Source organism: Girardinichthys multiradiatus, chromosome 20 (assembly GCF_021462225.1).
Source record: "Girardinichthys multiradiatus isolate DD_20200921_A chromosome 20, DD_fGirMul_XY1, whole genome shotgun sequence".
NCBI classification, from domain to species: Eukaryota; Metazoa; Chordata; class Actinopteri; order Cyprinodontiformes; family Goodeidae; genus Girardinichthys; species Girardinichthys multiradiatus.
Window position 1 is genome coordinate 39,856,963 of NC_061812.1, and position 20,823 is coordinate 39,877,785.

At 37.1% G+C, this 20,823-nt stretch overlaps 2 protein-coding genes across 4 annotated transcripts; one reads left to right on the top strand and one right to left on the bottom strand.

Annotated features, from left to right (window-relative positions):
• The first annotated feature begins 759 nt into the window (after positions 1 to 759).
• On the top strand, positions 760 to 14,252 carry cdh27 (cadherin 27). 2 transcript variants are annotated; one of them, XM_047348748.1, is made up of 16 exons: positions 760 to 842; positions 1,190 to 1,312; positions 1,562 to 1,711; positions 4,535 to 4,679; positions 4,753 to 4,916; positions 5,259 to 5,390; positions 6,366 to 6,548; positions 8,109 to 8,425; positions 10,630 to 10,772; positions 10,842 to 11,066; positions 11,149 to 11,367; positions 11,447 to 11,574; positions 11,652 to 11,747; positions 11,825 to 11,887; positions 13,666 to 13,740; positions 13,826 to 14,252. In XM_047348748.1, the coding sequence occupies exons 1-16, from the start codon at positions 822 to 824 to the stop codon at positions 14,042 to 14,044; spliced, it is 2,403 nt and encodes an 800-aa protein (XP_047204704.1). In that variant the 5' UTR covers positions 760 to 821; the 3' UTR covers positions 14,045 to 14,252. The 2 variants fall into 2 exon arrangements, with proteins under 2 accessions (XP_047204704.1, XP_047204705.1); XM_047348749.1 differs by having other exon boundaries at positions 13,844 to 14,252.
• Positions 14,049 to 17,047, bottom strand: LOC124857482 (protein LSM14 homolog B-B-like). Of its 2 annotated transcripts, none has more exons than XM_047348751.1 (8): positions 16,823 to 17,047; positions 16,557 to 16,720; positions 16,040 to 16,166; positions 15,772 to 15,954; positions 15,437 to 15,511; positions 14,843 to 14,983; positions 14,646 to 14,772; positions 14,049 to 14,565 (listed from the first exon to the last, which is right to left on the bottom strand). In XM_047348751.1, exons 1-8 carry the CDS (start codon positions 16,947 to 16,949, stop codon positions 14,409 to 14,411), a joined length of 1,101 nt encoding a protein of 366 aa, XP_047204707.1. In that variant the 5' UTR covers positions 16,950 to 17,047; the 3' UTR covers positions 14,049 to 14,408. The 2 variants fall into 2 exon arrangements, with proteins under 2 accessions (XP_047204707.1, XP_047204706.1); XM_047348750.1 differs by having other exon boundaries at positions 14,646 to 14,775.
• Positions 17,048 to 20,823: the final 3,776 nt, after the last annotated feature.

A 20,823-nucleotide genomic window follows, 5' to 3' on the forward strand; every position in this document is an offset into this window, starting at 1 on the left:
CACACAAAGGCCTTTTTCCCCAACAGATCTGATTATATGTCAATATCACAGAGTGCAAAAAGGTAGAGAAAGCTTTTACACAGTTTGTCACAATAAAAGTATAAACTTTACATCTTTTAAGAAGTTTTGTGTGATAGAGCAATACAATGTTGCTCATAATTGGAAAGTGAATGGAAATAATACATGATTTTCAAAGGATTGTTTAACAAATAATAATCCAAATATGAGACATCCATGACACACAATTGTATTTATTCCATTTACTTTATTTGCCTTCATTATTATAAAGCAATATCATAAGCTTAGAAGATCTCATGGAGCACTGTTATAACCATTATCCAAACATGAGTACTGCAACAACAGGCAATTATAACTTTGGAGGAACTGCTAGGATCCATAGCTCAGGAGGGATAATCTGTCAACATGTATTCTACATGTTTCCAATTTTTATTTGTGAAAGGTTTTGCAAACCACGTTTCATTTTCCTTCATGATTATGAGTTGCTTTTTCATTGTTTCTTTTAAATACAAAATGTGAAGTTCAGGGAATCCTTTTGCAAGATGGCGTACATGCTTTGAAATCTGTATGCATTGCATGTCAGAAACCAGATTATCTGCTCAGTGATCGGAGCAGTGTCCCTAACTGTGACAGGTTGAACATTATACATTACAAGCTTTCCTAAGAAGAAAGACTCAGCTGCAGATACACCTGTAATGTGATTGCTCTATTAGGGTATGTGGGTGTGGAAAGCTAGAGTCCAGGTCCTTTATGTTTGTTAAAAAAAGCCGGTCTGCACACATTGCAGGCACTGAACAAGCATCATGCTCCTCTTAACTCTGCTGGTAGGTAACACCTGTATTCTTTAAAAACAGATGATTTCAGGTCTAAGGCTTTTTGCCCTATCTTAGATTGTTCTAGTTTAATTTTGAGTCTTTGTTCATATTTAACATAATTTATTTAGGAAACAGAAAACCAAGACACAATATTGTTTCAATTTTGTCAAATTAATGTTTTGTTTCTGGTCACATTTAACAAAGCCTATATTCAAACTACAAAATATTTCCGGTCAAACCTTTCGTTTTTCCCTTGAGGAAAACTGATTTATCATCTAAGCATCTAGCCAAGAAAAAATTATCAGTGTGAAGAGGCTTTTACTGCCCTTCAGGTTTGGATGTTGTTTATCTTTCAGATAGTATTTGTGACAAGTTCAACATGCTCAGAAACCCAGAGTCGCCAAAAAAGAGCATGGATCATCGACTCCTATGAAATAGAAGAGGGACACCTGGGGCCCTTTCCTTATAAGTTGGGCCAGGTAAGAACTTCTAAGAAAACTGGTCTGGCTAAATGTGAAGAAAAATTCATCAGTGATACTCATCTTTAAAACCTGTAAACACAGGATCTAAGAACCTTTACGGCTAAAGATGAAGATAATGAAATGTGTAACTTTCCTGAATATTTTCTAATTTTCTAAATTTAACAGATGTAAAGGAAATGTTTGCTCTTGTAAAAGCAGATTGTAAAAAAAAAAAAAAAGCAGATTGTAAAAATAGGTGTGTTGCAGGTGGGCATCGACCGCAAATACCAAGTATACTTTGACCTGTACGGCCAAGGAATTGACGAGGAGCCAGAGGGAGTCTTCACCATTAATAAGAACACGGGTGAACTTTTTGTCCAAAGGCCCGTGGACTACGAGGAGCAGAAAGTGCTTAAGGTTTGTCTTGACACGTTACACATAACATCGTGGATAGCCTACGACTTAAATTTTTCAAAATATCTATAAATATTAATAGATTAAAACTTTTTTATCAGTTTTATTTAGTTTGATTTAAATATGATCTAAAGACCCCACACATCCCAAATGGAGACCACTGTTATACTAACTGCATTATAATTCACTTTGTGACCATATCCTGCACATATAGGCCAATATCAAACAATTTAATCTTTATTTTAAATATACCTTATATGCAATTTATGATTTTTAAATTTCTAAAATCTCAACAAACATCTAGACTAAAGCAGGGATATATTTGGTATAAAAGGGAACATTTTTGGATGCCTAAATAGCATCTTATTATATTTAAAAATTGCAACCAAAGCTGGACCTCTCGGTGACAAGTTTGATTAGATTGATTAAATTTGGTTAGATTTTTATTTTTCATGTTTAAGATAGATGGCAGTTGGGGGCAGTAGTGGCTCAGTTGCTAAAGCGCACGCACCATGTGCAAAGGCCATAGTTCTCCATGCTGTTGTCCTGAGCTCGATTCCTGTTTTCGGGGGTTTGCTGCATGTCTTCCCCTTCTCTCTCCACCCTCTTTGCTGTCTGATTGCTGTACAATAAAGGCCACTAGTGCCAATAAAATCTTAAAAAAGGGCGCGCCACTGGTGGTATAGGGGGTTGCGCACGCAATCCGTATACGGAGGCCTTAGTCCTCCTGGGTTTGAGTCCCAGACCCGGGCACATTTGCTGCATGTCTTCCCCTCTCTCTCCACCTGTTTCCTGTCTACCTACTGTCAAAAATACTGGGAAAAATAAAGGCCATTAGTCTCGCAAATAAAATCTTAAAAAAAAAAAGATAAAGGGCAGTTGATGAAGTGCTTAGCACGGTTGCATTGCATAGAAAGGGTCCTGAGATCCAATCGCTACCTGGGGTCTTTCTGCCTCTTCATTTGTGGATTCGTCCCACAGTCCAAAAACATGCATGTTTGCTTAGTTGGTCTGTCTAAATGTCTGTGTTGCCCTGTGATGGACTGGTGATCTCTTCAGGGTGTGTCCCATCTCTCGCCCATTGACTGCTGCAAATAGGTACGAGCCCTCCTGGAATCCTGCATGATAAGTAGATAAAAACAATTAATGGATTATTTGGAAAAAATTTTGGTCCGTCATTTTGGACAATAATAAAGTGGTTTAAATTTCAACTCAGTCTTTTCAATATTTAAATTAAAAGTGTCTGTTTTTTTTATTTGTACTTTATGATGAGAAAGTCCAATTACCAATTGCCCTTTCTTCAGTTCTTACTTCCTGTTTCATACCAACTGTATGTACTTACACAATGGTGAATGAATCTTTTTGGTATTGTAGTTTAGTATTTCAAGAATTATGAAGATAAATGATCATAAAAATGCTCCAATGAATGTAAATTCTTTGTATTACACTCTACTCCTATTTATTGTGGTTCTTATTAGGCTTTGGACCAACTCGTGCTCTCACCAGTTCGTACTTGCCATCTCCTTCCCTCCTATTTTAGTTTCGTACCTCAGAACAAAACATTTTAAACTGATTTACTTTAACGGTTGTGTATGAGTTTTTTTTGTTATGTAAGTTATGAAGATAAATAGTGATACAAATGTTATTTCCCTTGTACATCTTTATCTTAAAATTTTGTATTACACTTTATTTCCATAGATTGTTGTTCTATTTCCTGTTTCGCCAGCTATCACAAAAAATGACAGATTCAGACCCCTGATAGGAGCATAATTACTCAGTGACTTCCTGCTTATAGCTAATATTTGTTTGAGTTATGTAACCACATTTCCTTACAGCAGAGTATAAAACTATAGGTAGAAAATATACAATAACCTTAAATTGGTGGTAGTCAAAGCAGGCACAAAACTCTCTCCTGTTGGGTACGAATTCACACATAGTCTGTATTTAACATCCTGAGGACAAAAGGGGAAAATTACCAGCACCCACTTAACTAACTGACTCTTATTGAGGATGGCATGAACAATATTTAACTACAGTGAAAAATAAATGGATACTCCATTTTTAATTACATGACATGACATAATACTAGGAAGGGATGAAATGGCAATGTGAAGGTACGAAATGGGGGTAAGAACTGACATTGAGCTGTTCCTACCTGAAGCCAGGTACAATCTAAGCTGCAAAGGTACGAAATGATGATATGACACTTTTTCAATTCCTGTACAATTTTCTGTCTTCTTCCTTTAGCAAACCATCCTGTCAGAGTTGTGTCATCTGTGTGTTAAGAGGGCGAGTTATAACTCAACTTCAAAACACAGAGGTGCTGCCACTGTACGGAACATGTTGCATTTGTGAAAACAAACTCAACAATTTGCAGCACAAGTGACAACTTGATGTCGAGAAAACATCTTTTGATCAATGCACAGCATGGACAGATTGAATATTCAACAGTACACATAGAAATGTGTGTTGTTTCTTTCTGCCTGTACAGCACAAATATGTAAAGATCTCTTAATTTTTGACAATATTCTCTAAAGATTTTGCTCTAGGGTAAACAAAAAAGATTTTTCTTCCAAACAACAATATCACAGAATATTAAATGAGTTAAGTTTGAGTTTAAAGTTTTTGAGATTTTGGGAAAATTTGGAGATTTTCCTTCAAACTTATTATTGGAGATAAATTGGTGAACGTACAGGGGCAAAACTGCTTGGTTTAAATGTGGTCTTAAAATAGAAATATCTGCATCTAAATTAAATGGTCTATAGAGTTAACATTTTAATCAGTCTGTTGCTTAATGGGTAACTTTGCTTATTTTTGGATTTCTAGTTTAGTTTTGAAGCCAAGAAGACGCATGACCTTACAATTGACACTCGACTAGGAATTGAGATTTTAATTCGAGACATCAACGACAACCCTCCACTCTTCGAGAGACCTCTGTATGAAGTCACGGTTGATGAGGATCTCTCCCAAGGTAAGAACATTGAGCATGCTTCTTCTTTTTAACTCTGCTCTAAATCAATTTTTGTTTCATTAATTCTTTACAGGCTCCCATATCCACACTGTGGTAGCCTATGACAGAGATCAGAAAGGAACCCCCAACTCAACTTTCCACTACGCCATCAAATCAGTGTCCCCAGAATCTCCAAACATTGAATTCTTCATCAAAAATACCGGAGCGCTGTCATTTAAAGGTTGTTTGGATCATGAGGCAAGGCATTCCCTTTTTCTAGACTGTAAAGGAATAGTTTTCCTGTAATTCAAACACCATTTCTTGTTTAGCTGGATCTGCACCTGACAAGAAAACATTTTACATGTATTCAGGAATTTAGGGTGTGCTCACTCTGAGTACTGTGTGACAGCACCACAATTGTTAAGAAAGCTGGTTTGAAGCAAAAATGAGCCGCAGGGAAATTTGTACCACTATCTGCTGCATCACACTTGATTTATATCTTTGGGAGGAGTAGAATATTCCTGTGAGAAATCCTCTTGACTGTTTTCTCCTCCACACCCATTCTGCTAATGTAACTAACCACTCTTGCTTACATCATAGGTGGCCAGCAAGCACACATTGCTGATAGAGGCCATAGACCATGGTGAAGTTGTCCAGTTATCCAGTTCAACCACAGTCATCATCAATGTGGAGGACGGTAACAACCACCTTCCAGTCGTCACAGGTCAAACGGTAGGCAGTCATCCTTGTCCAACTGATGGCCTTACAGTCACCTTTTCATTCATCAAACTCGTGTGGGTCAGTTTTTTTTTTGACATTTACGAATCTTCAACCATATTTCAACCTTTGGTTGCTATGTTTTAAATGTTGCAAATTGGAAAAGGTTTTACCAAAATCAGTGGTGTTATACCTACTAGTACCAGAATAAATGCATATGTTTATACTTTACTTTACTTTTATTTTTTTTTTCTAGGTAGCTCTTTTTAGAAATTCATGACTTCCTGCTGCACTAAGGTATAAATATAGACATAACAAAGACAGCCATTTCTTTTGTCACTAGGCTGGATAAGGGACCATATTTATCTTCCCACCTGTAATCTTACCTATCTTACCTGCCTTGTAAGATATGGTATTATACAACAATAGATGGAGTGAATTTTCGCACTGGTGTCCTATGGCGTCCCCTGCGCACATATATAGAATAACACAACTTCTCTCCAAAATGCAATGAAAGATTCAACCAATCTACAAAGTAATACTGATAAAAATAAGGAAAAATAATAAACAGCAGGTGTATTTTTGCTGGCAAATTTTAAGTACAAAAAAAAATTCACATACACAATTGCACAGTATAAAAATTCAATGTTATAAATTCAATGTCTAAAGAATGTCTCATTCTAATGAGACTATTTTACTTCCATATATTTAAGGCTGGGCATTTTTTAGTTTACTAAAAAGTGCACCAAACACACAAACTGAAGATGCATTAATATTTTAGCACATAGTCCGATAAATGAAAATTCAGTATGAGTAATGCGCTTTACATGATGGTGACTGTAACTTTCTTAAACGTCTGTAACTTCAAATTACGGCTAGATACAAAAAGATATGTATGGTTAACATGTGTTTAGTTGGTTTAACTTGCAGCACTGATTATTTAAACCTTGTGAATATTTATTATCACCCTCACACATTGAATTTAAACAGGGCTCCGGCAAAGTGAAGGAAAATGAGTCCGGGGTCTCTCCTCTGCGCCTCCATGTGACGGACCATGACGTGTTTCAGAGCAAAGCCTGGAGAGTGGAATACACCATTCTCGGGAATGAGAAAGGATACTTCAACATAGAGACAGATAGAAAGACCAATGATGGAATTCTGACTGTTGTAAAAGTAAGAAGTGTTTGTTGCATGCTTACATGACACCTACAGTATCTCACAAAAGTAAATACACCCCTCACATTTCTGTGATTTTTTAATCTTTTCATGAAACAACATTGAAGATATGACATTTTGATAGAATGTATCAAAATAACAAAGTTGTCAGTGTACAGCTTGCATATCAATGTAAATTTGTTCTCCCCACAAAATACCTCAACACACAGTCATTGATGTCTAAACAACTGGCACCTGGTGGTTCAACATCACACCTCATGGCAAAAAAAAAAAAATACTTACTGAGGATCTGAAAAAAATAATTGTTGCTTTACATAAAAATGGCCTGGGCTTTGATAAAGTTGCCAACACCTTGAAACTGAGCTCCAGCCCTGTGACCAAGACTATACAACAGTTTAATAGGATAAGTTCTAATCAGAACAAGCCTTGAATGGTCAACCAAAGAAGTTGTTCAGCATCATATCCAAATGTCTTTTAAAAATAGACGTATGTATGCTGCCAGAATTGTTGCAGAGGTTAAAGGGGTGGGTGGTCAGCCTGTCAGTACTAAGACCATATGCTACACACTATCAAAATGCTCTGTATGGCTGTCATCCTGCAAGGAAGCATCTTATCAGGATTATGCACAGGAAAGCCTAAAAACAATTTGCTGAAGACAAGGTAACCATGTCCTGTGGTCTGATGAGACCAAGGTAAACTTATTTTGTTTAGATCGTGTCAAGTGTGTGTGGCGGCAACCAGGTGAGGAGTACAAAGTGTCTTGCCTAGAGTCAAGCATGTTGGTGGGAGTGTCATGGTTTGGAGCTGCAGGAGGGAGATAGAGTTCATTGAGGAAACCATGAACGCTAATAAGTACTGTGACATACTGAAGCAGAGCATGATCCCTTCCCTTTGGAAACTAGGTCACAGAGCAGTATTACAACATGATAACGACCCAAAACACACCTCCAAGATGACCACTACCTTGCTAAAGAAGCAGAGAGTATAGGTCAAGCATGTCTCCAGACCTAATCGCTATTGAGCATCTGTGGGTCATCCTCAAACAAAGGAGGAGGAGTGCCAGGTATCTAACATCCGCCAGCTCCATTATGGAGTGGAGGAGGATTCCAGTGGTAAGCTGTGAAGCTCTAGTGAAATATATGCCCAAGAGAGTTAAGGGAGTGCTGGAAAATAATGGTGGTAGCACAATATATTGACACTCTGGGCAAAATTTGGGCATTTTCACTTAGGGGTGTACTCATTTGTTGCCAGCAGTTTAGACATTAGTGGCTATGTGTTGAGTAATTTTGAGGGGACGGCACATTTACACTGCTATACAAGCTGTACACCAATTACTTTACATTGAATCAAAGTGTCAAATCTTCAGTGTTGTCCTATGAGAAGATACAATAAAATATTTATAAAAATGTGAGGGATGTACTCACCTTTGTGAGATACTGTGCATCTACTTTGACATGCATTATCAACAAATTTACTTATTACTTATAACTCTATGATTTGACTTAAATGTGTTTGTATAATACAATTATGGTAAACCAAAAACAAATCACATTTCAGTCATTAGACTTTGAAGAAGGAGCAACAAAAGAGCTGAAGATCTCTGTTAAAAACAAGGCACCATATTTTTCCTGTGAAGTGAAGAGCCGGCCGACCATCGGCTTGTGGAATGTTGACGTCACTAAAAACCAAAGCAGCGGTGGCAACATTCACTATAATGCCACAACAGTCATCATTGAGGTAGTGGATGTCAACGAACCCCCGGAGTTCACTGTGACTGTCAAAGAGGCCAGGCTGCCGGAGAACACACAGATCGGAACCTGGGTGGAAAAAGTGACTGCTGTGGATCAAGACTCCAGTGCTGCAAGAGACTTCATGTAATGTGGCTTTTATTTTGGAAATATGGGCAATCATAGCTTACTTCCCAAGGGTTATTGTCTTTGTGGTGCATTGTACACTCTGTAAAACAAAAAAGTGAACTGGACCACAAACAGGTTATTTTTGCTGGTTTGCATGTCAAAACAGTGTGGGATGGGTGCCCCCTTGTGTTGAGGACACAGTTTAAGCACTGTTAGAAAATATGTTAGCCACATAGAAGATAGCATTAGAGAGAAACAAGTGTCATTAAAGTTGGTATTTGACTGATAGCTTGTAACTTGGCACTAAATCAGGCAACTTTTTCAGCATTTTGTAAAACAGCAATAGTTTGACATCTAACATATCTTTTTTATAAAACACAGCATTAACATCAAACAGACTATTTTTGTAGCTTTTAAAGTTTTTCGTAAGGTACATAACAAAACATAACTACTAAAGTTGCCTTGGGGCAGGAACACTCAGTCATTGCACATTCGTAACAATCCTACAGCCCTACAATGAAAACTTATTCAATTTTGTTCTTAAGAGGGTTAAAACATCAGGATGCTCCCCTTTAATAAAATCCTGATTCTGTTTAAGAACATTAGCTTACAAAATCCTCAATCACATAAATTAAATTAAATGTCTGTGCTGTTGTTTTATCTATACCAACTTGTACAATGCTCTGAGAGAATAGTTAGCAGTTTAAACAAGTGCAGCTGATTTCTTCTCTGTGGCATCTTAACTGTTTTTCCTGCCCATAAATAAAATTAGGGTGAACATTTTTTTTGTTTTTATGGTTTGGGTTTGAGCGTTCATGACAATAGCGTCAACAGTCTTTTGCATAAAGGTAAATCAAAGGCATCAGTGGCGGACCGGAACTAAAGAACAGCCCTAGACTTTCTCTTGTCTGCTATCTAAGTGTGAACTAAAAGCCCCCAACAAGGTTTTCTTGCTAACACCACATTGCCAAAAGTATTCGCTCAACCTACCAAAACATTAAATTCAGGTGTTCCAATTACTTCTATGGCCACAGGTGTATAAAATCCAAAACCAAAGTACGCCGACTGCTTCTACAAACATTTGACAAAGAATCGGTCAACCTCAGGAGCTCACTGAACTCTACCTTGATACCGTGATAGGATGCCACCTTTACACTAGGTCCAGTCGTGAAGTTCTTTGCAATTCAATTTTCCACATTCAGCTGTAGTGGCAATGTAACACAACAGATTTTCTCCAAAAAAAACCTTTTTGTTAAACATTGCCCTATTTTTAACGCTCTGCTGCTCTTGCTAACATATCTATAGAGTGGTACAGGTAGACACCTTTTGTTTTCTAGTTTCATTAGGCATCATGGCCTTCTATCTAGCTGCAAAATAAGGGTAAAGCAACAAGACACAACGTGGTGCTTTTGAGATTTTTTTTTTATACGTTTTTTACTTGGTTGGGCACTTAAAATTTAATACAATGTTTCTGACAGCAACATCTGTTTTACCATTTTCACTATACAACCCTTGCTAAAGCTGACTGAAAGGAATCCTCCTGTTCTGTCCCCGCCTGGATACACTCCAACACCTGTGGCTTAGGTGATATTCCCTCTGCTGTCTGTTCCACTTCAGGTTCATTTTCTATCTGGGGCCAAACCTGCTTTTTGTTATTTCTCAACAGATGTGGGAAACTGAAGAATCAAAGCTTGTTGCTGTAATTAAAAAATAATCATTGGGCTAAGTTTATGAACCGGGCAGACCAACGAACATTCTGGACTTCCAAAGATTTGACAGATTTCCAAAGTGCCCACGCTTAGCAGTCACTTAGATCCCCTTTTGAAGGAAAATCTTGTGTCTCTTTTCTGCATGAATAATATAAGTTTGTCCCTAAAAACCCAGTGTATACATTTTATTTAACTAGCATTGTGTTATTTAATGACATCAGGTTGAAGGGTGCTCCCTTCAAGTTCGTCAAGTGAACAAAAACCACAATCGATTAGTTTAAAGTGCTCTAGAACGAGAGTTAAATTAATGAATGTGGACATGCAGAACACCGGGCACCAGTAGGAGGGAGGTAGTAGTGGTGTGACAGGGGCTCTGACACTCAACAGATGGGGCTCGCTCAGTGCAGCATTTATGCCAGAAACTGTTCATGTATATGTATTGTTCTAAACATCTGCATGTTGAAGCTCCATCTGGCACCTTTGTCTGTTAATGTGAGTTGCATTTGTCAACAGTTACAAAGTGGGAGATGATCCTGCAGGGTGGATGGAGATTGATGCAGATACTGGGGACATCACTACCATAAAGATGCTGGACAGAGAATCCCCCCATGTTGTCAATGGCTTTTACACCCTAATATTGCATGCTATGGATAAAGGTAGTCTCAAACTCTTGACATTATAAAGTTAAATATCTTTGCAAAAGCATCATTTTCAACCTTTCACAGGTCAGCCACCTATGACAGGCACAGCTACACTGCAGATCCACCTTATTGACATAAATGACAATGTGCCAAAACTGGACGTGAACTACGTCGACGTCTGCTTATCTGATAGCCACACTCCCACCAACATCTCAGCCACTGACCCAGATGGGGATCCCTTAGGGGGGCCTTTCAAGTTTGAGCTGCTGGGGGACATCAAAGGAAAATGGAAACTAGATCCATCTTATGGTAAAATCTGTGATACAATGTAGAGAAATGTCAACAAAACACAACCCAAACATCCCAACAGACTTTGTTTTTGTTCTTGTAGGTTTCACAGCTGGATTGGTGAGGGATTCCAGTGTGTATGCTGGCTTATACACTCTTAAAGTGAAGGTTTCAGACCAGCAGGGAGAGTATGGCATTTACAGCCTGAACACAACTGTTTGCTCTTGCTCTGTGGTACGCAACTGTCGCAGTCGGAACATTGGAACATTTACTGGCGAAGGCGCTATAGGCATCATACTGGCCTCTTTGGTTTTACTCTTGCGTAAGGAATGAATGCATTTATCTTTAGACCAACCTGAAATATTACAACTCTTGTAACACGAGTTTTTTTTTTTTTGCAGTGGTGCTGCTTGCTGCAGTTTCCTTCTCCTGTAAAGAGGAGTTTGACAACTGGGAGACGATTCCTGATGATTTCCTTTTAGGACAGATAAATCATTCAAATGTTGAGAAGCCAGGGACTGACTGCAAGGTTACACATTAGAAACACTCAAAAATCTGACCTATTTAAGTAAAAATACCAGTGACTGTTTTCCATTTCTTGCAAAGGTATCAAATATTTTCACTGCACCAGATGGTCAGAAGCCCAACTATTTATCCAAGACACAAGATCAGGATGACAGGAGAAGTCACATTATTTGGAAGGTGTGTACAGAGAAAATGAAGTGGATTCATAAGTCAATCTACAAAGTCTGGCTAAAGTTTTTCTCTCACATCCAAAGGGTATGGATGAAGCACTCATCAATAACCACACAGAGGTTTTCTGGAGGGAATACAGGAGTATGGTAATTAAAGACTCTGTGATGTTCGCATTAAATTTAAACAATCAGTTGACTTCTCCTTTGCATCTACATATCTGTACTTCTCAGGACTGATACCTAAATTTTTCCTGATAAAGTTCTGCTACTTGTCTAAAGAATGCTGTATTTTGGGACTTTTGAAGTAAAGTTCCATTTACAGGACCAAATAGGTCATCTATCATTTCAAAAACGTCTCCACTCTCAAAATAATTACAGTGGCTTATGTGAGTGCTATTTTATGAACCTGTATTGCATTGTCAGCATTAGGTGTTTATTTTCAGCTTTATTGTACCATTGTCATACTGAAATTCAGATTCCCTTTTGTGGGGGAGTCCTGGGCAAAACAGCTAGGCCCAAAATTATTTCTACTTCAGACAGATCTAGAATCAAACTCCTTTTCAATCAAAAAGCTTGTTTCTGGGAGACATCCCTCAAAACATCAAAACTATAAAAAAGAAAAAAAAAAGTCTCAGTGTAGAAAAATATAGTTTCATTACATTTTATTAGGAATATCATGTCAAAAATGAACGCAAAAATCTTTATTGGTATTATGCCAATCAAACCCTTGCTAAACAGGCTTTTTGCCTATTTTCATGGACATTTTCACAGTCTGTATTTGGTGAGGAGTTCCAGGTCTTTGATGTTGGAGGGCCTCTTTGCCTTCCCTAATTTTTAGTTTTCTCCACAGATTCCCCATCAGATTTAAATGGATACTTTGGCTCAGCCAAAAGATTATTTCTTTCAGCCAGAAACATAAAAAGTAGAATCAAGAGGCTGCTTTAAATGTCTGTGCCCGAAGATTGTAGCTGCTGATGACTTTAGGAATCAGCAGAAAACATGAGGTGGCAAATCAGAAAACTGTACTAATCTACAATTGTGCAAAAAAGGCCAACCAGCACTCATACAGGATACAATGAAGAAAACTAGAATCAGTAACAAATAATGCATGTTCCGCAGAGTTTACTGGATCTTCAGATAAATTTGCATCATCTATAGTCAAGTATTGATAAAAATGTTGCTTGTGTATGTTTCTTGCACTAAAAGAGAAACATATTTAAAAACTTAGTTTAACCAAGAGTTTGATACATGATGTGATGTCTAAAAGACAAAAGATTTCCAAAGAAAGTAATTCAAGATATGTCAATTAACCTTATCATTTACTGTTTAAATTTAATTGTCTGATTTGGGAAATATTCTACATTTGAGAACAGTAAGATATTCAAATTATATAGATTGTGTACAGAAACTGACAACTTGCATTATGAAATGGAGATCGGAGGCAGTAAGCCACCAAGCATTATCCTGTGGGGGAAAAAAAAAACAAAACAAAAAAACACATTGAAAATATAACTATGATTGTTAAAAATAACAGAAAAAGGGTAAGCAGGTCTTAAAAAGTTACACTTATTGACTTTATTTTATTTAACTATGGTTTGATAGTTACTAGCTGGAAACTCATGTTTCATACAGAAAGATCATGGGCGGTACACAGACTCTTCCCTTCATTTCCTGTATAAAGTCACCCAATTCAGAAATTGCAACATTTCAAAGGTTTATAGTGTTTGCACAGTGCTTGCGATTAGAATTAGTTTAAAGATCATGGCTGTTACATTCAGTTTCCAGGATAAATTAATCAGGATTAATACTAAAACAACAAGTTTGTCTGCATGCAAGATATTTAGTGTTTATAACCTCTTAACAGTGCCTCCAATTTAAAAATGCCAACTAAAATTACCTGAAACTTTCCACTTTTCTGTTTACAGTATGAAAACAGAGACTTGAAGTACCACAAAAGACACCAACTGCTAGACAAATCATTGCGCTCCTTGATTCAGTTGGTTAGTATTGTAAACGATCCTAAACTTAAACCATGAAAATGAGTACCATCTTCAACTTTTTTTTTTTTTTTCTTTCTAAAAACAGAAGCTCTGTTCTCTCCAGGAAACTGTGGATGATCTGCCCGATTATGAACCTTACATCTATGCAGAGGAAGGGGACCTCGACATAGTCTCAGATCTGGATCGTATATGCTTTTCTGATGGTCCCCCTTCGAATTTATGTGAGAATTTAGGCCCAGAGTTTGAACCACTGGCTTCCATCTGCATGCCACCACAATTACAAAATCAAGAGCACAAACTCTAAAACAGTCTTTATGCAACATGGCATTTAATGGCAGCAGTTGCACATCTCCACTTTTAAATCTTACAAAAGGAGCAGAAAAGAAAAAGAAAAAAATCCAGTGCTTTGAAAAATGCTTTTTCAAGGCCACTTAAGAGTTGCTCAAAAGTACAGAAGACACTTAAATGCTATTTTAATCTGAAGATATTCAATATTCCATAATCTCACAGCTGCTGCATTAAAAAGAAATCTCTCTCCCATTTCATGTAAATTATCCAAAGCTTATTAAATAAATGAAAACAATGTATGAAGATGTAGGGAGATATGTTTAAAGTAGAAAACAACAATATTTACAGTAGCATTAACGCCCCCCCAAAAAAACAACTCTTTACACCCTCCCACTGCCAATCTTTGGGAGAGTTCGCTGCTCTGTGGTGCCCTCCGCTTTGCGCCCACGTCCCTTGAATCCTCTGCCTCTCAGAAAGCGACCAGGCACTCCAAATGTTTCCATGTTTAGCTTTTTCTCCTCCGCCCAGGTGGTTCTCCTAGGAAGGTCATATTGGGCGAGAAATTAACCAAGGGGAAAAAAAAAAAAAAAAAGTACAGAACCAACAACTAAAATTACCTGAGTTTAGGGTCTGATGAGATATTGTCAAAGAAGCATTTGGCTTTGTTATAGCACTTCTCTGCAAGAGTTTCCTCCTCTTTCACATCCTCTGTGTCCTGGGCCTGCCCAGAGTCCAGCTTCTCACCTGCTTAAAAAGAAGTTGTTAAACTTCTTACTAGTTACACCAATATGACAAAGATAACTTTTAAACTCACTGGTTGTCTCCTTTGTCAGATGATCTCTAAACTGAGCATTTGCAGTTTCAAAGTCAAAATCTGCTTCAAACTCCAAAGCTGTGACTTTGGAGTTTTTTGCCAACAGCTGGCCTCGACTTCTGGTCCTGGACCTGCGACTGCCTGTGAATGTGCATCAGAACCAATTAAAAATTTGACATCAGTGTTGAACTGGTTGAGTGGCCACATGTTTCAGCCTGGAATGTTTCTTTCCCAGTTTGTTTACACGGTACTTTGTTTTCAAACCAAGTCTATATCACTGCTAGGCATTTTAATTTGCTGTAGTTTCATACAGAAAACCCAATATAGTACCTTTGGAAAACAAAAATAAAAATCATAGCTCCACCTGTATGCCAACATTTAACCCCGAGCATGTCATACTTAACAGCAAGCTTGAGTGTTAAATTGGCATTTACAAGCCTGGCATAACTACTGTAATTTTTTGGATCAATGTTTTTTTTTTGTTTTTAAATGGTTGGTGCCAAATCCAGCCCTGCCCTCTGCATTTGGCAGATGTCAAAATGCTGTCAAGTGTTCTTAAAAGAAGAAAAAAAAAGAAACTGGTGTATTTGATACCTTGTTTTTGTCTTGGTTCCTGTCTGTCACCACCTTGGACTTGTACCTTAGCTACAGCTGGTTTTAATGATCGACCTAAAGAACAGAAGAAAAAAAAAAACGAGAAAAAAAACAACTTTGTAGCCATGATAATAAAGCAATGCCAGTTGTGTACAACTCCAAATTAGACAGGTTTAGCTTTTACTTTAAGTTAACTAAAATTGGGGAGTGTATAAGTGATCTGAACTGGAACCTTTTACTTATTCCCTGGATTGGACCCCAAGATAATTGTCATGTGCCATGAGAATAAAATGAATCTAGTTGTAATAAAAATGTGTTAACTGCCGACTGCTTACTGGTGGGTATATTCTCCTTTTCAACCCAAGAAGCATCTCGTGAGGAGCCCCGATGACCAGGAAGCCTGTTCTGTGGCTGGGTTAAAGTCTTTCCCTTCCTCTCTGCAGCAGTGGCCAAAGGCATGGTTTGTACAGCCTGCTCCACCATAGGTGCCCTTCTGGCTGTACCATGAAGTCCTGGCACTAAGGGAGAAAAAGGAATGCAAATATCTGCTGGCATATATTAACCAATAACAGTCTTACATCTTCAAGAGAGGTTGTACTATACTTTGGCCAAGTGCTGCATTGTACTGCTGACTCAGCAGAGTAGTAGCAGCCAGTTGGTTAAAGGTGGGCATCATTTCTCTGTATGTACTCCAATGTGGGTGATATCCAGAAGATGGGCTCATGGATGACTAAGAGAAAAAGTAAGTTGCTACAATTTAATAACTTTATAAATTTAAATAAAACTGTAACCGAAGCAAACCCATCTATACATTTAAATGTGCAAAAAAAGAAATACAAAAATAATTGATTAAATCTAGAAGCCAATTAAAAATTAGCCCTGTGCTACAAATATTTATTTTCAGACAGCCTTAAAGTCAGTGGGAAGAGGAAACTATGTTAAACAATGCAAGTTAGTTTGGGAGCAACAGAGATGGTTAATTCCCCCCCATTATGGACTGTAGCACAAAACAACTTTCAATAATTTTGTTACAAATAAACATTTAAAATAATTATTAGAATATGGCACTCCTGGCCTTCCATACCATTGAGTATATGGCTAATAATTAACTCCACCATACCTGAACAATGGCAGGGTCTCGAGGCAGCCCATGGTGTGGCTTTGGGGGTTCAGATACAGTAATATCTTTAATATCACTTCCTCTGAATATTATATATTCATATATCTCATCTTTAGGCGGCACTGGTCTCTCCGTGTGCCGGTCTTCTGTACCATAGGATTTAACTGGAAAAAAAAAAGTTTTAAAAATATATACTTCACCAAATAACTGATAAAAACTGACGAAAAAGAGTTTAAAAAAATTACAAAAGCCGTGCTGCGACCTACCTTTAGCCAAAGCAATGGTGGACCTCTCTGTATCCACTGAAGACAGTATTCCTTCATATCGGATCTGGGCTTTGGAAATCAAACTAATTTTACTGCCAATATAAGGAGTTCCACCTCCGGCACTCATGTTTGCTTTAAACGACTGTTTTTCTTAATAAAAAACGAATCAATAAATGAAAAATGAACAAGGAGCACCACCCAGACATGAACTAATTTGTGCGCAATAACATGCAGCTGTTCAATTTATAGGATTGGATCAGCGCGGCCTCTTGCAGATGAACGAGCCACCTGTGCTCAAGCCATGGTTGGTTCGTTTACGCCGTCAGCGTACGCCGAAATAAACGAAAGCAAACTATTTCTTAACACTTCTGGCGGTTTGTATCTCATTAAATCTGTGGCGAACATACAAACACTTCTGTTTGTGAACATGTGTCTTTAATGTTTGAACGCATAAAACTGACTAAAATTATTTTTATTCGACTCGTTTTGCTAATAACAGTTAGCGCCACAACTGTTACCTACGGTGGCCGGGGGGTGCGAAACACTTTACAAGTACCGAAACAAATTTACATTTCAGAAAACAAATTTACATTTCAGAAAACACTTACATTTCAAAAAACAAATTTACATTTCAGAAAACAAATTTACATTTCAGAAAACAAATTTACATTTCAGAAAACACTTACATTTCAGAAAACAAATTTACATTTCAGAAAACAAATTTACATTTCAGAAAACAAATTTACATTTCAGAAAACTAATTTACATTTCAGAAAACTAATTTACATTTCAGAAAACACTTTTACATTTCAGAAAACAAATTTACATTTCAGAAAACACTTTTACATTTCAGAAAACACTTTTACATTTCAGAAAACAAATTTACATTTCAGAAAACACTTTTACATTTCAGAAAACAAATTTACATTTCAGAAAATCAACCGGAAAGGGAATGTACCAACGCTGAGGCTGACCCGGAAGTCAGCCTCAGGGGCTGCATCCTTCGAAGGCCGTATTTGTAGACCGATTACGTTACAGCGCGGCGACGAAGGCTGTCCCAATTCATGAATCATGACTCCCTCAAATGCGGCCGACAAATGTGTCCTTATTTTGCCCGATTTGAAGGATGGGTCGTGAGTATCCTTTGCGGCCCATCATTTCCCATCATTCATTGCGGGTCGAAGTAGATTGGTCAAGCAGGGGAAGCCATGGCGGACCATAGCAACAAAAGCTGTGAGTAAATTGTGGAAAATTACTCTTTCTGTGACACAAATTAACTTCTACAATGTGTTTAGTGCGGAAATATAACTATGTAGACGTGAAATATCTGCTTGATTTATCTAGACATCGCTTAATTTCAAACGTGCTCCGACGTGTTTGGAGTTTTCCGTTTCCGGCGTAGTAACCGGCTCGCCTCGCCAGCCCTACCGGCGGTGAGGCGAGCTAGCCCAGTAGAGATCTGACCGGACTATCAGCAGTAAGCTCCCGCTGGCAGTCATCACAGTGAACGTTTTTATACAAGTGATTTCTAACAGTTTATGGTATTATTTTAATTGTTACTGAAAATCGATTTAACATGTCAGGTGATATTAAGGTTAACCAGAATAAATGGACAGTTTTATGTAATCCAACTGTATCGCTGGACAGTGTGATTGAGAATAAATAAGCTTTTCAATATTAAATTTTAATGAAGAAATGTGCTATATGTTTTAAAAGTTTATTTATAATTCAGTTAGCATTATAATTTCTGATTCCAGGTACAATCCAGAGACAATCATATTCATGTAAAAAAGATGTTTGATTCAACTAGCCAATAAACAAAGAGATAGCAACTTTATGGCTAATGTATGTCGACATATTATATATACATATAATATATATTATATGTATACATATATATATATATATATATATATATATATATATATATTTGAGGGAGTCATATATATATATATATATATATATATATATATATATATAATATGTCGACATACATTAGCCATAAAGTTGCTATCTCTTTGTTAATTGGCTAGTTGAATCAAACATCTTTTTTACATGAATATGATTGTCTCTGGATTGTACCTGGAATCAGACATTATAATGCTAACTGAATTATAAATAAACTTTTAAAACATATAGCACATTTCTTCATTAAAATTTAATATTGAAAAGCTTATTTATTCTCAATCACACTGTCCAGCGATACAGTTGGATTACATAAAACTGTCCATTTATTCTGGTTAACCTTAATATCACCTGACATGTTAAATCGATTTTCAGTAACAATTAAAATAATACCATAAACTGTTAGAAATCACTTGTATAAAAACGTTCACTGTGATGACTGCCAGCGGGAGCTTACTGCCGATAGTCCGGTCAGATCTCTACCGGGCTAGCTCGCCTCACCGCCGGTAGGCCTGGCGAGGCGAGCCGGTTACTACGCCGGGAACGGAAAACTCCGAACACGCCTGAGGCTGACTTCCGGGTCAGCCTCGGCGTTGGTACATTCCCTTTCTGGTTGATTTTATGAAATGTAAATTTGTTTTCTGAAATGTAAAAGTGTTTTCTGAAATGTAAATTTGTTTTCTGAAATGTAAAAGTGTTTTCTGAAATGTAAAAGTGTTTTCTGAAATGTAAATTTGTTTTCTGAAATGTAAAAGTGTTTTCTGAAATGTAAATTTGTTTTCTGAAATGCAAATTTGTTTTCTGAAATGCAAATTTGTTTTCTGAAATGTAAATTTGTTTCGCATCTTGTTAAATTGTTTTCTGAAATGTAAATTAGTTTTCTGAAATGTAAATTAGTTTTCTGAAATGTAAATTTGTTTTCTGAAATGTAAATTACTTTTCTGAAATGTAAATTTGTTTTCTGAAATGTAAATTTGTTTTCTGAAATGTAAATTTGTTTCACATCTTGTTAAATTGTTTTCTGAAATGTAAATTTGTTTTCTGAAATGTAAATTTGTTTCACATCTTGTTAAATTGTTTTCTGAAATGTAAATTTGTTTTCTGAAATGTAAATTTGTTTTCTGAAATGTAAATTTGTTTCGCATCTTGTAAAACTGTTTTGCACCCCCCGGCCACCGTAGTTACCAAGTCCAGCTGGTATACCGACTTTAAACGAGAAGGCGCTCAGTTTAGATATGACGTCATTCCAAGATTACAGGTGCAACTACCAAAACAAACTGAACACAGCATTACTTTTCTGGTGCTGAAGGTAACATCACCAGCACTAATACGGAGACTGGTGACACATGGTGTCTGTAGCATGACTAAAACCAGACATTTTTACCTACACTAAAAATACCTCTGGAAAGAAGAAAAATAAGTAAACACAGGCACTGCAATTATGTTGCTATTTTATGTTAGACAGGTATAGCATGTCTTATTTAAAATGAAATTTGACATTTTCTTCTTTTTTTTAACTTATTGGCTACCTGCAAAAACAAATACGCTGGTAATCATGTTTGTAAAAAAGACTCATGCTGTGTTATTGAGCAAAAATAATTGACATATAGTCATATTTGAGGAACTTATAGTTCTGATCTGAGTTCTTTATGTTTCTTTAAAACAACCAGTCTACACCAGTGTCCATCACAAAACTTAGATGCATTGATTGCAGAAGCATTGAGACATACATCTTTTGCGCACCACAACAGCACAAAAATACATGCATGCCGCCAACGTCCAATAGTGTATTCCTACAGCCTAAGCTTATTACTGTGGTGAGACAATTTTTATTAAACCTCTTTTAAAATCCTGCTGTATCAAATAAATATGATGCCAAATATATTTTACAAGTACTCTCTAAAATTTCGTGATAGTTTTCTATCCATCTATTGTCTATGCTCGCTTATTCTTGATGGAGACTGGTGCCTATATCCACCATTAGGCCAACGCAGGTTGAACAGGTTGCCAATCCATCACAGGTCAATACAGAATAAAAAAACACACACACACACACCAGTGGGTGGAGAGAGCCCATGCATGCATGGTTGAGAACA

What these genes read in the sequence shown, in the direction of transcription:
- cdh27 (XM_047348748.1), top strand. Translation starts at nt 822, where the DNA reads ATGCTCCTCTTAACTCTGCTG. An exon ending in AAGGTTGTTTGGATCATGAG is followed by an intron (nt 4,917 to 5,258) that starts GCAAGGCATTCC and finishes CTTACATCATAG; the next exon opens with GTGGCCAGCAAGCACACATT. An exon ending in AGCCAGGGACTGACTGCAAG is followed by an intron (nt 11,575 to 11,651) that starts GTTACACATTAG and finishes TTTCTTGCAAAG; the next exon opens with GTATCAAATATTTTCACTGC.
- LOC124857482 (XM_047348750.1), bottom strand. Translation starts at nt 16,949, where the DNA reads ATGAGTGCCGGAGGTGGAACTCCTTATATTGGCAGTAAAATTAGTTTG. An exon ending in GAGACCCTGCCATTGTTCAG is followed by an intron (nt 16,167 to 16,556) that starts GTATGGTGGAGT and finishes TTTTTCTCTTAG; the next exon opens with TCATCCATGAGCCCATCTTC. An exon ending in TCATCAGACCCTAAACTCAG is followed by an intron (nt 14,566 to 14,645) that starts GTAATTTTAGTT and finishes TGACCTTCCTAG; the next exon opens with GAGAACCACCTGGGCGGAGG.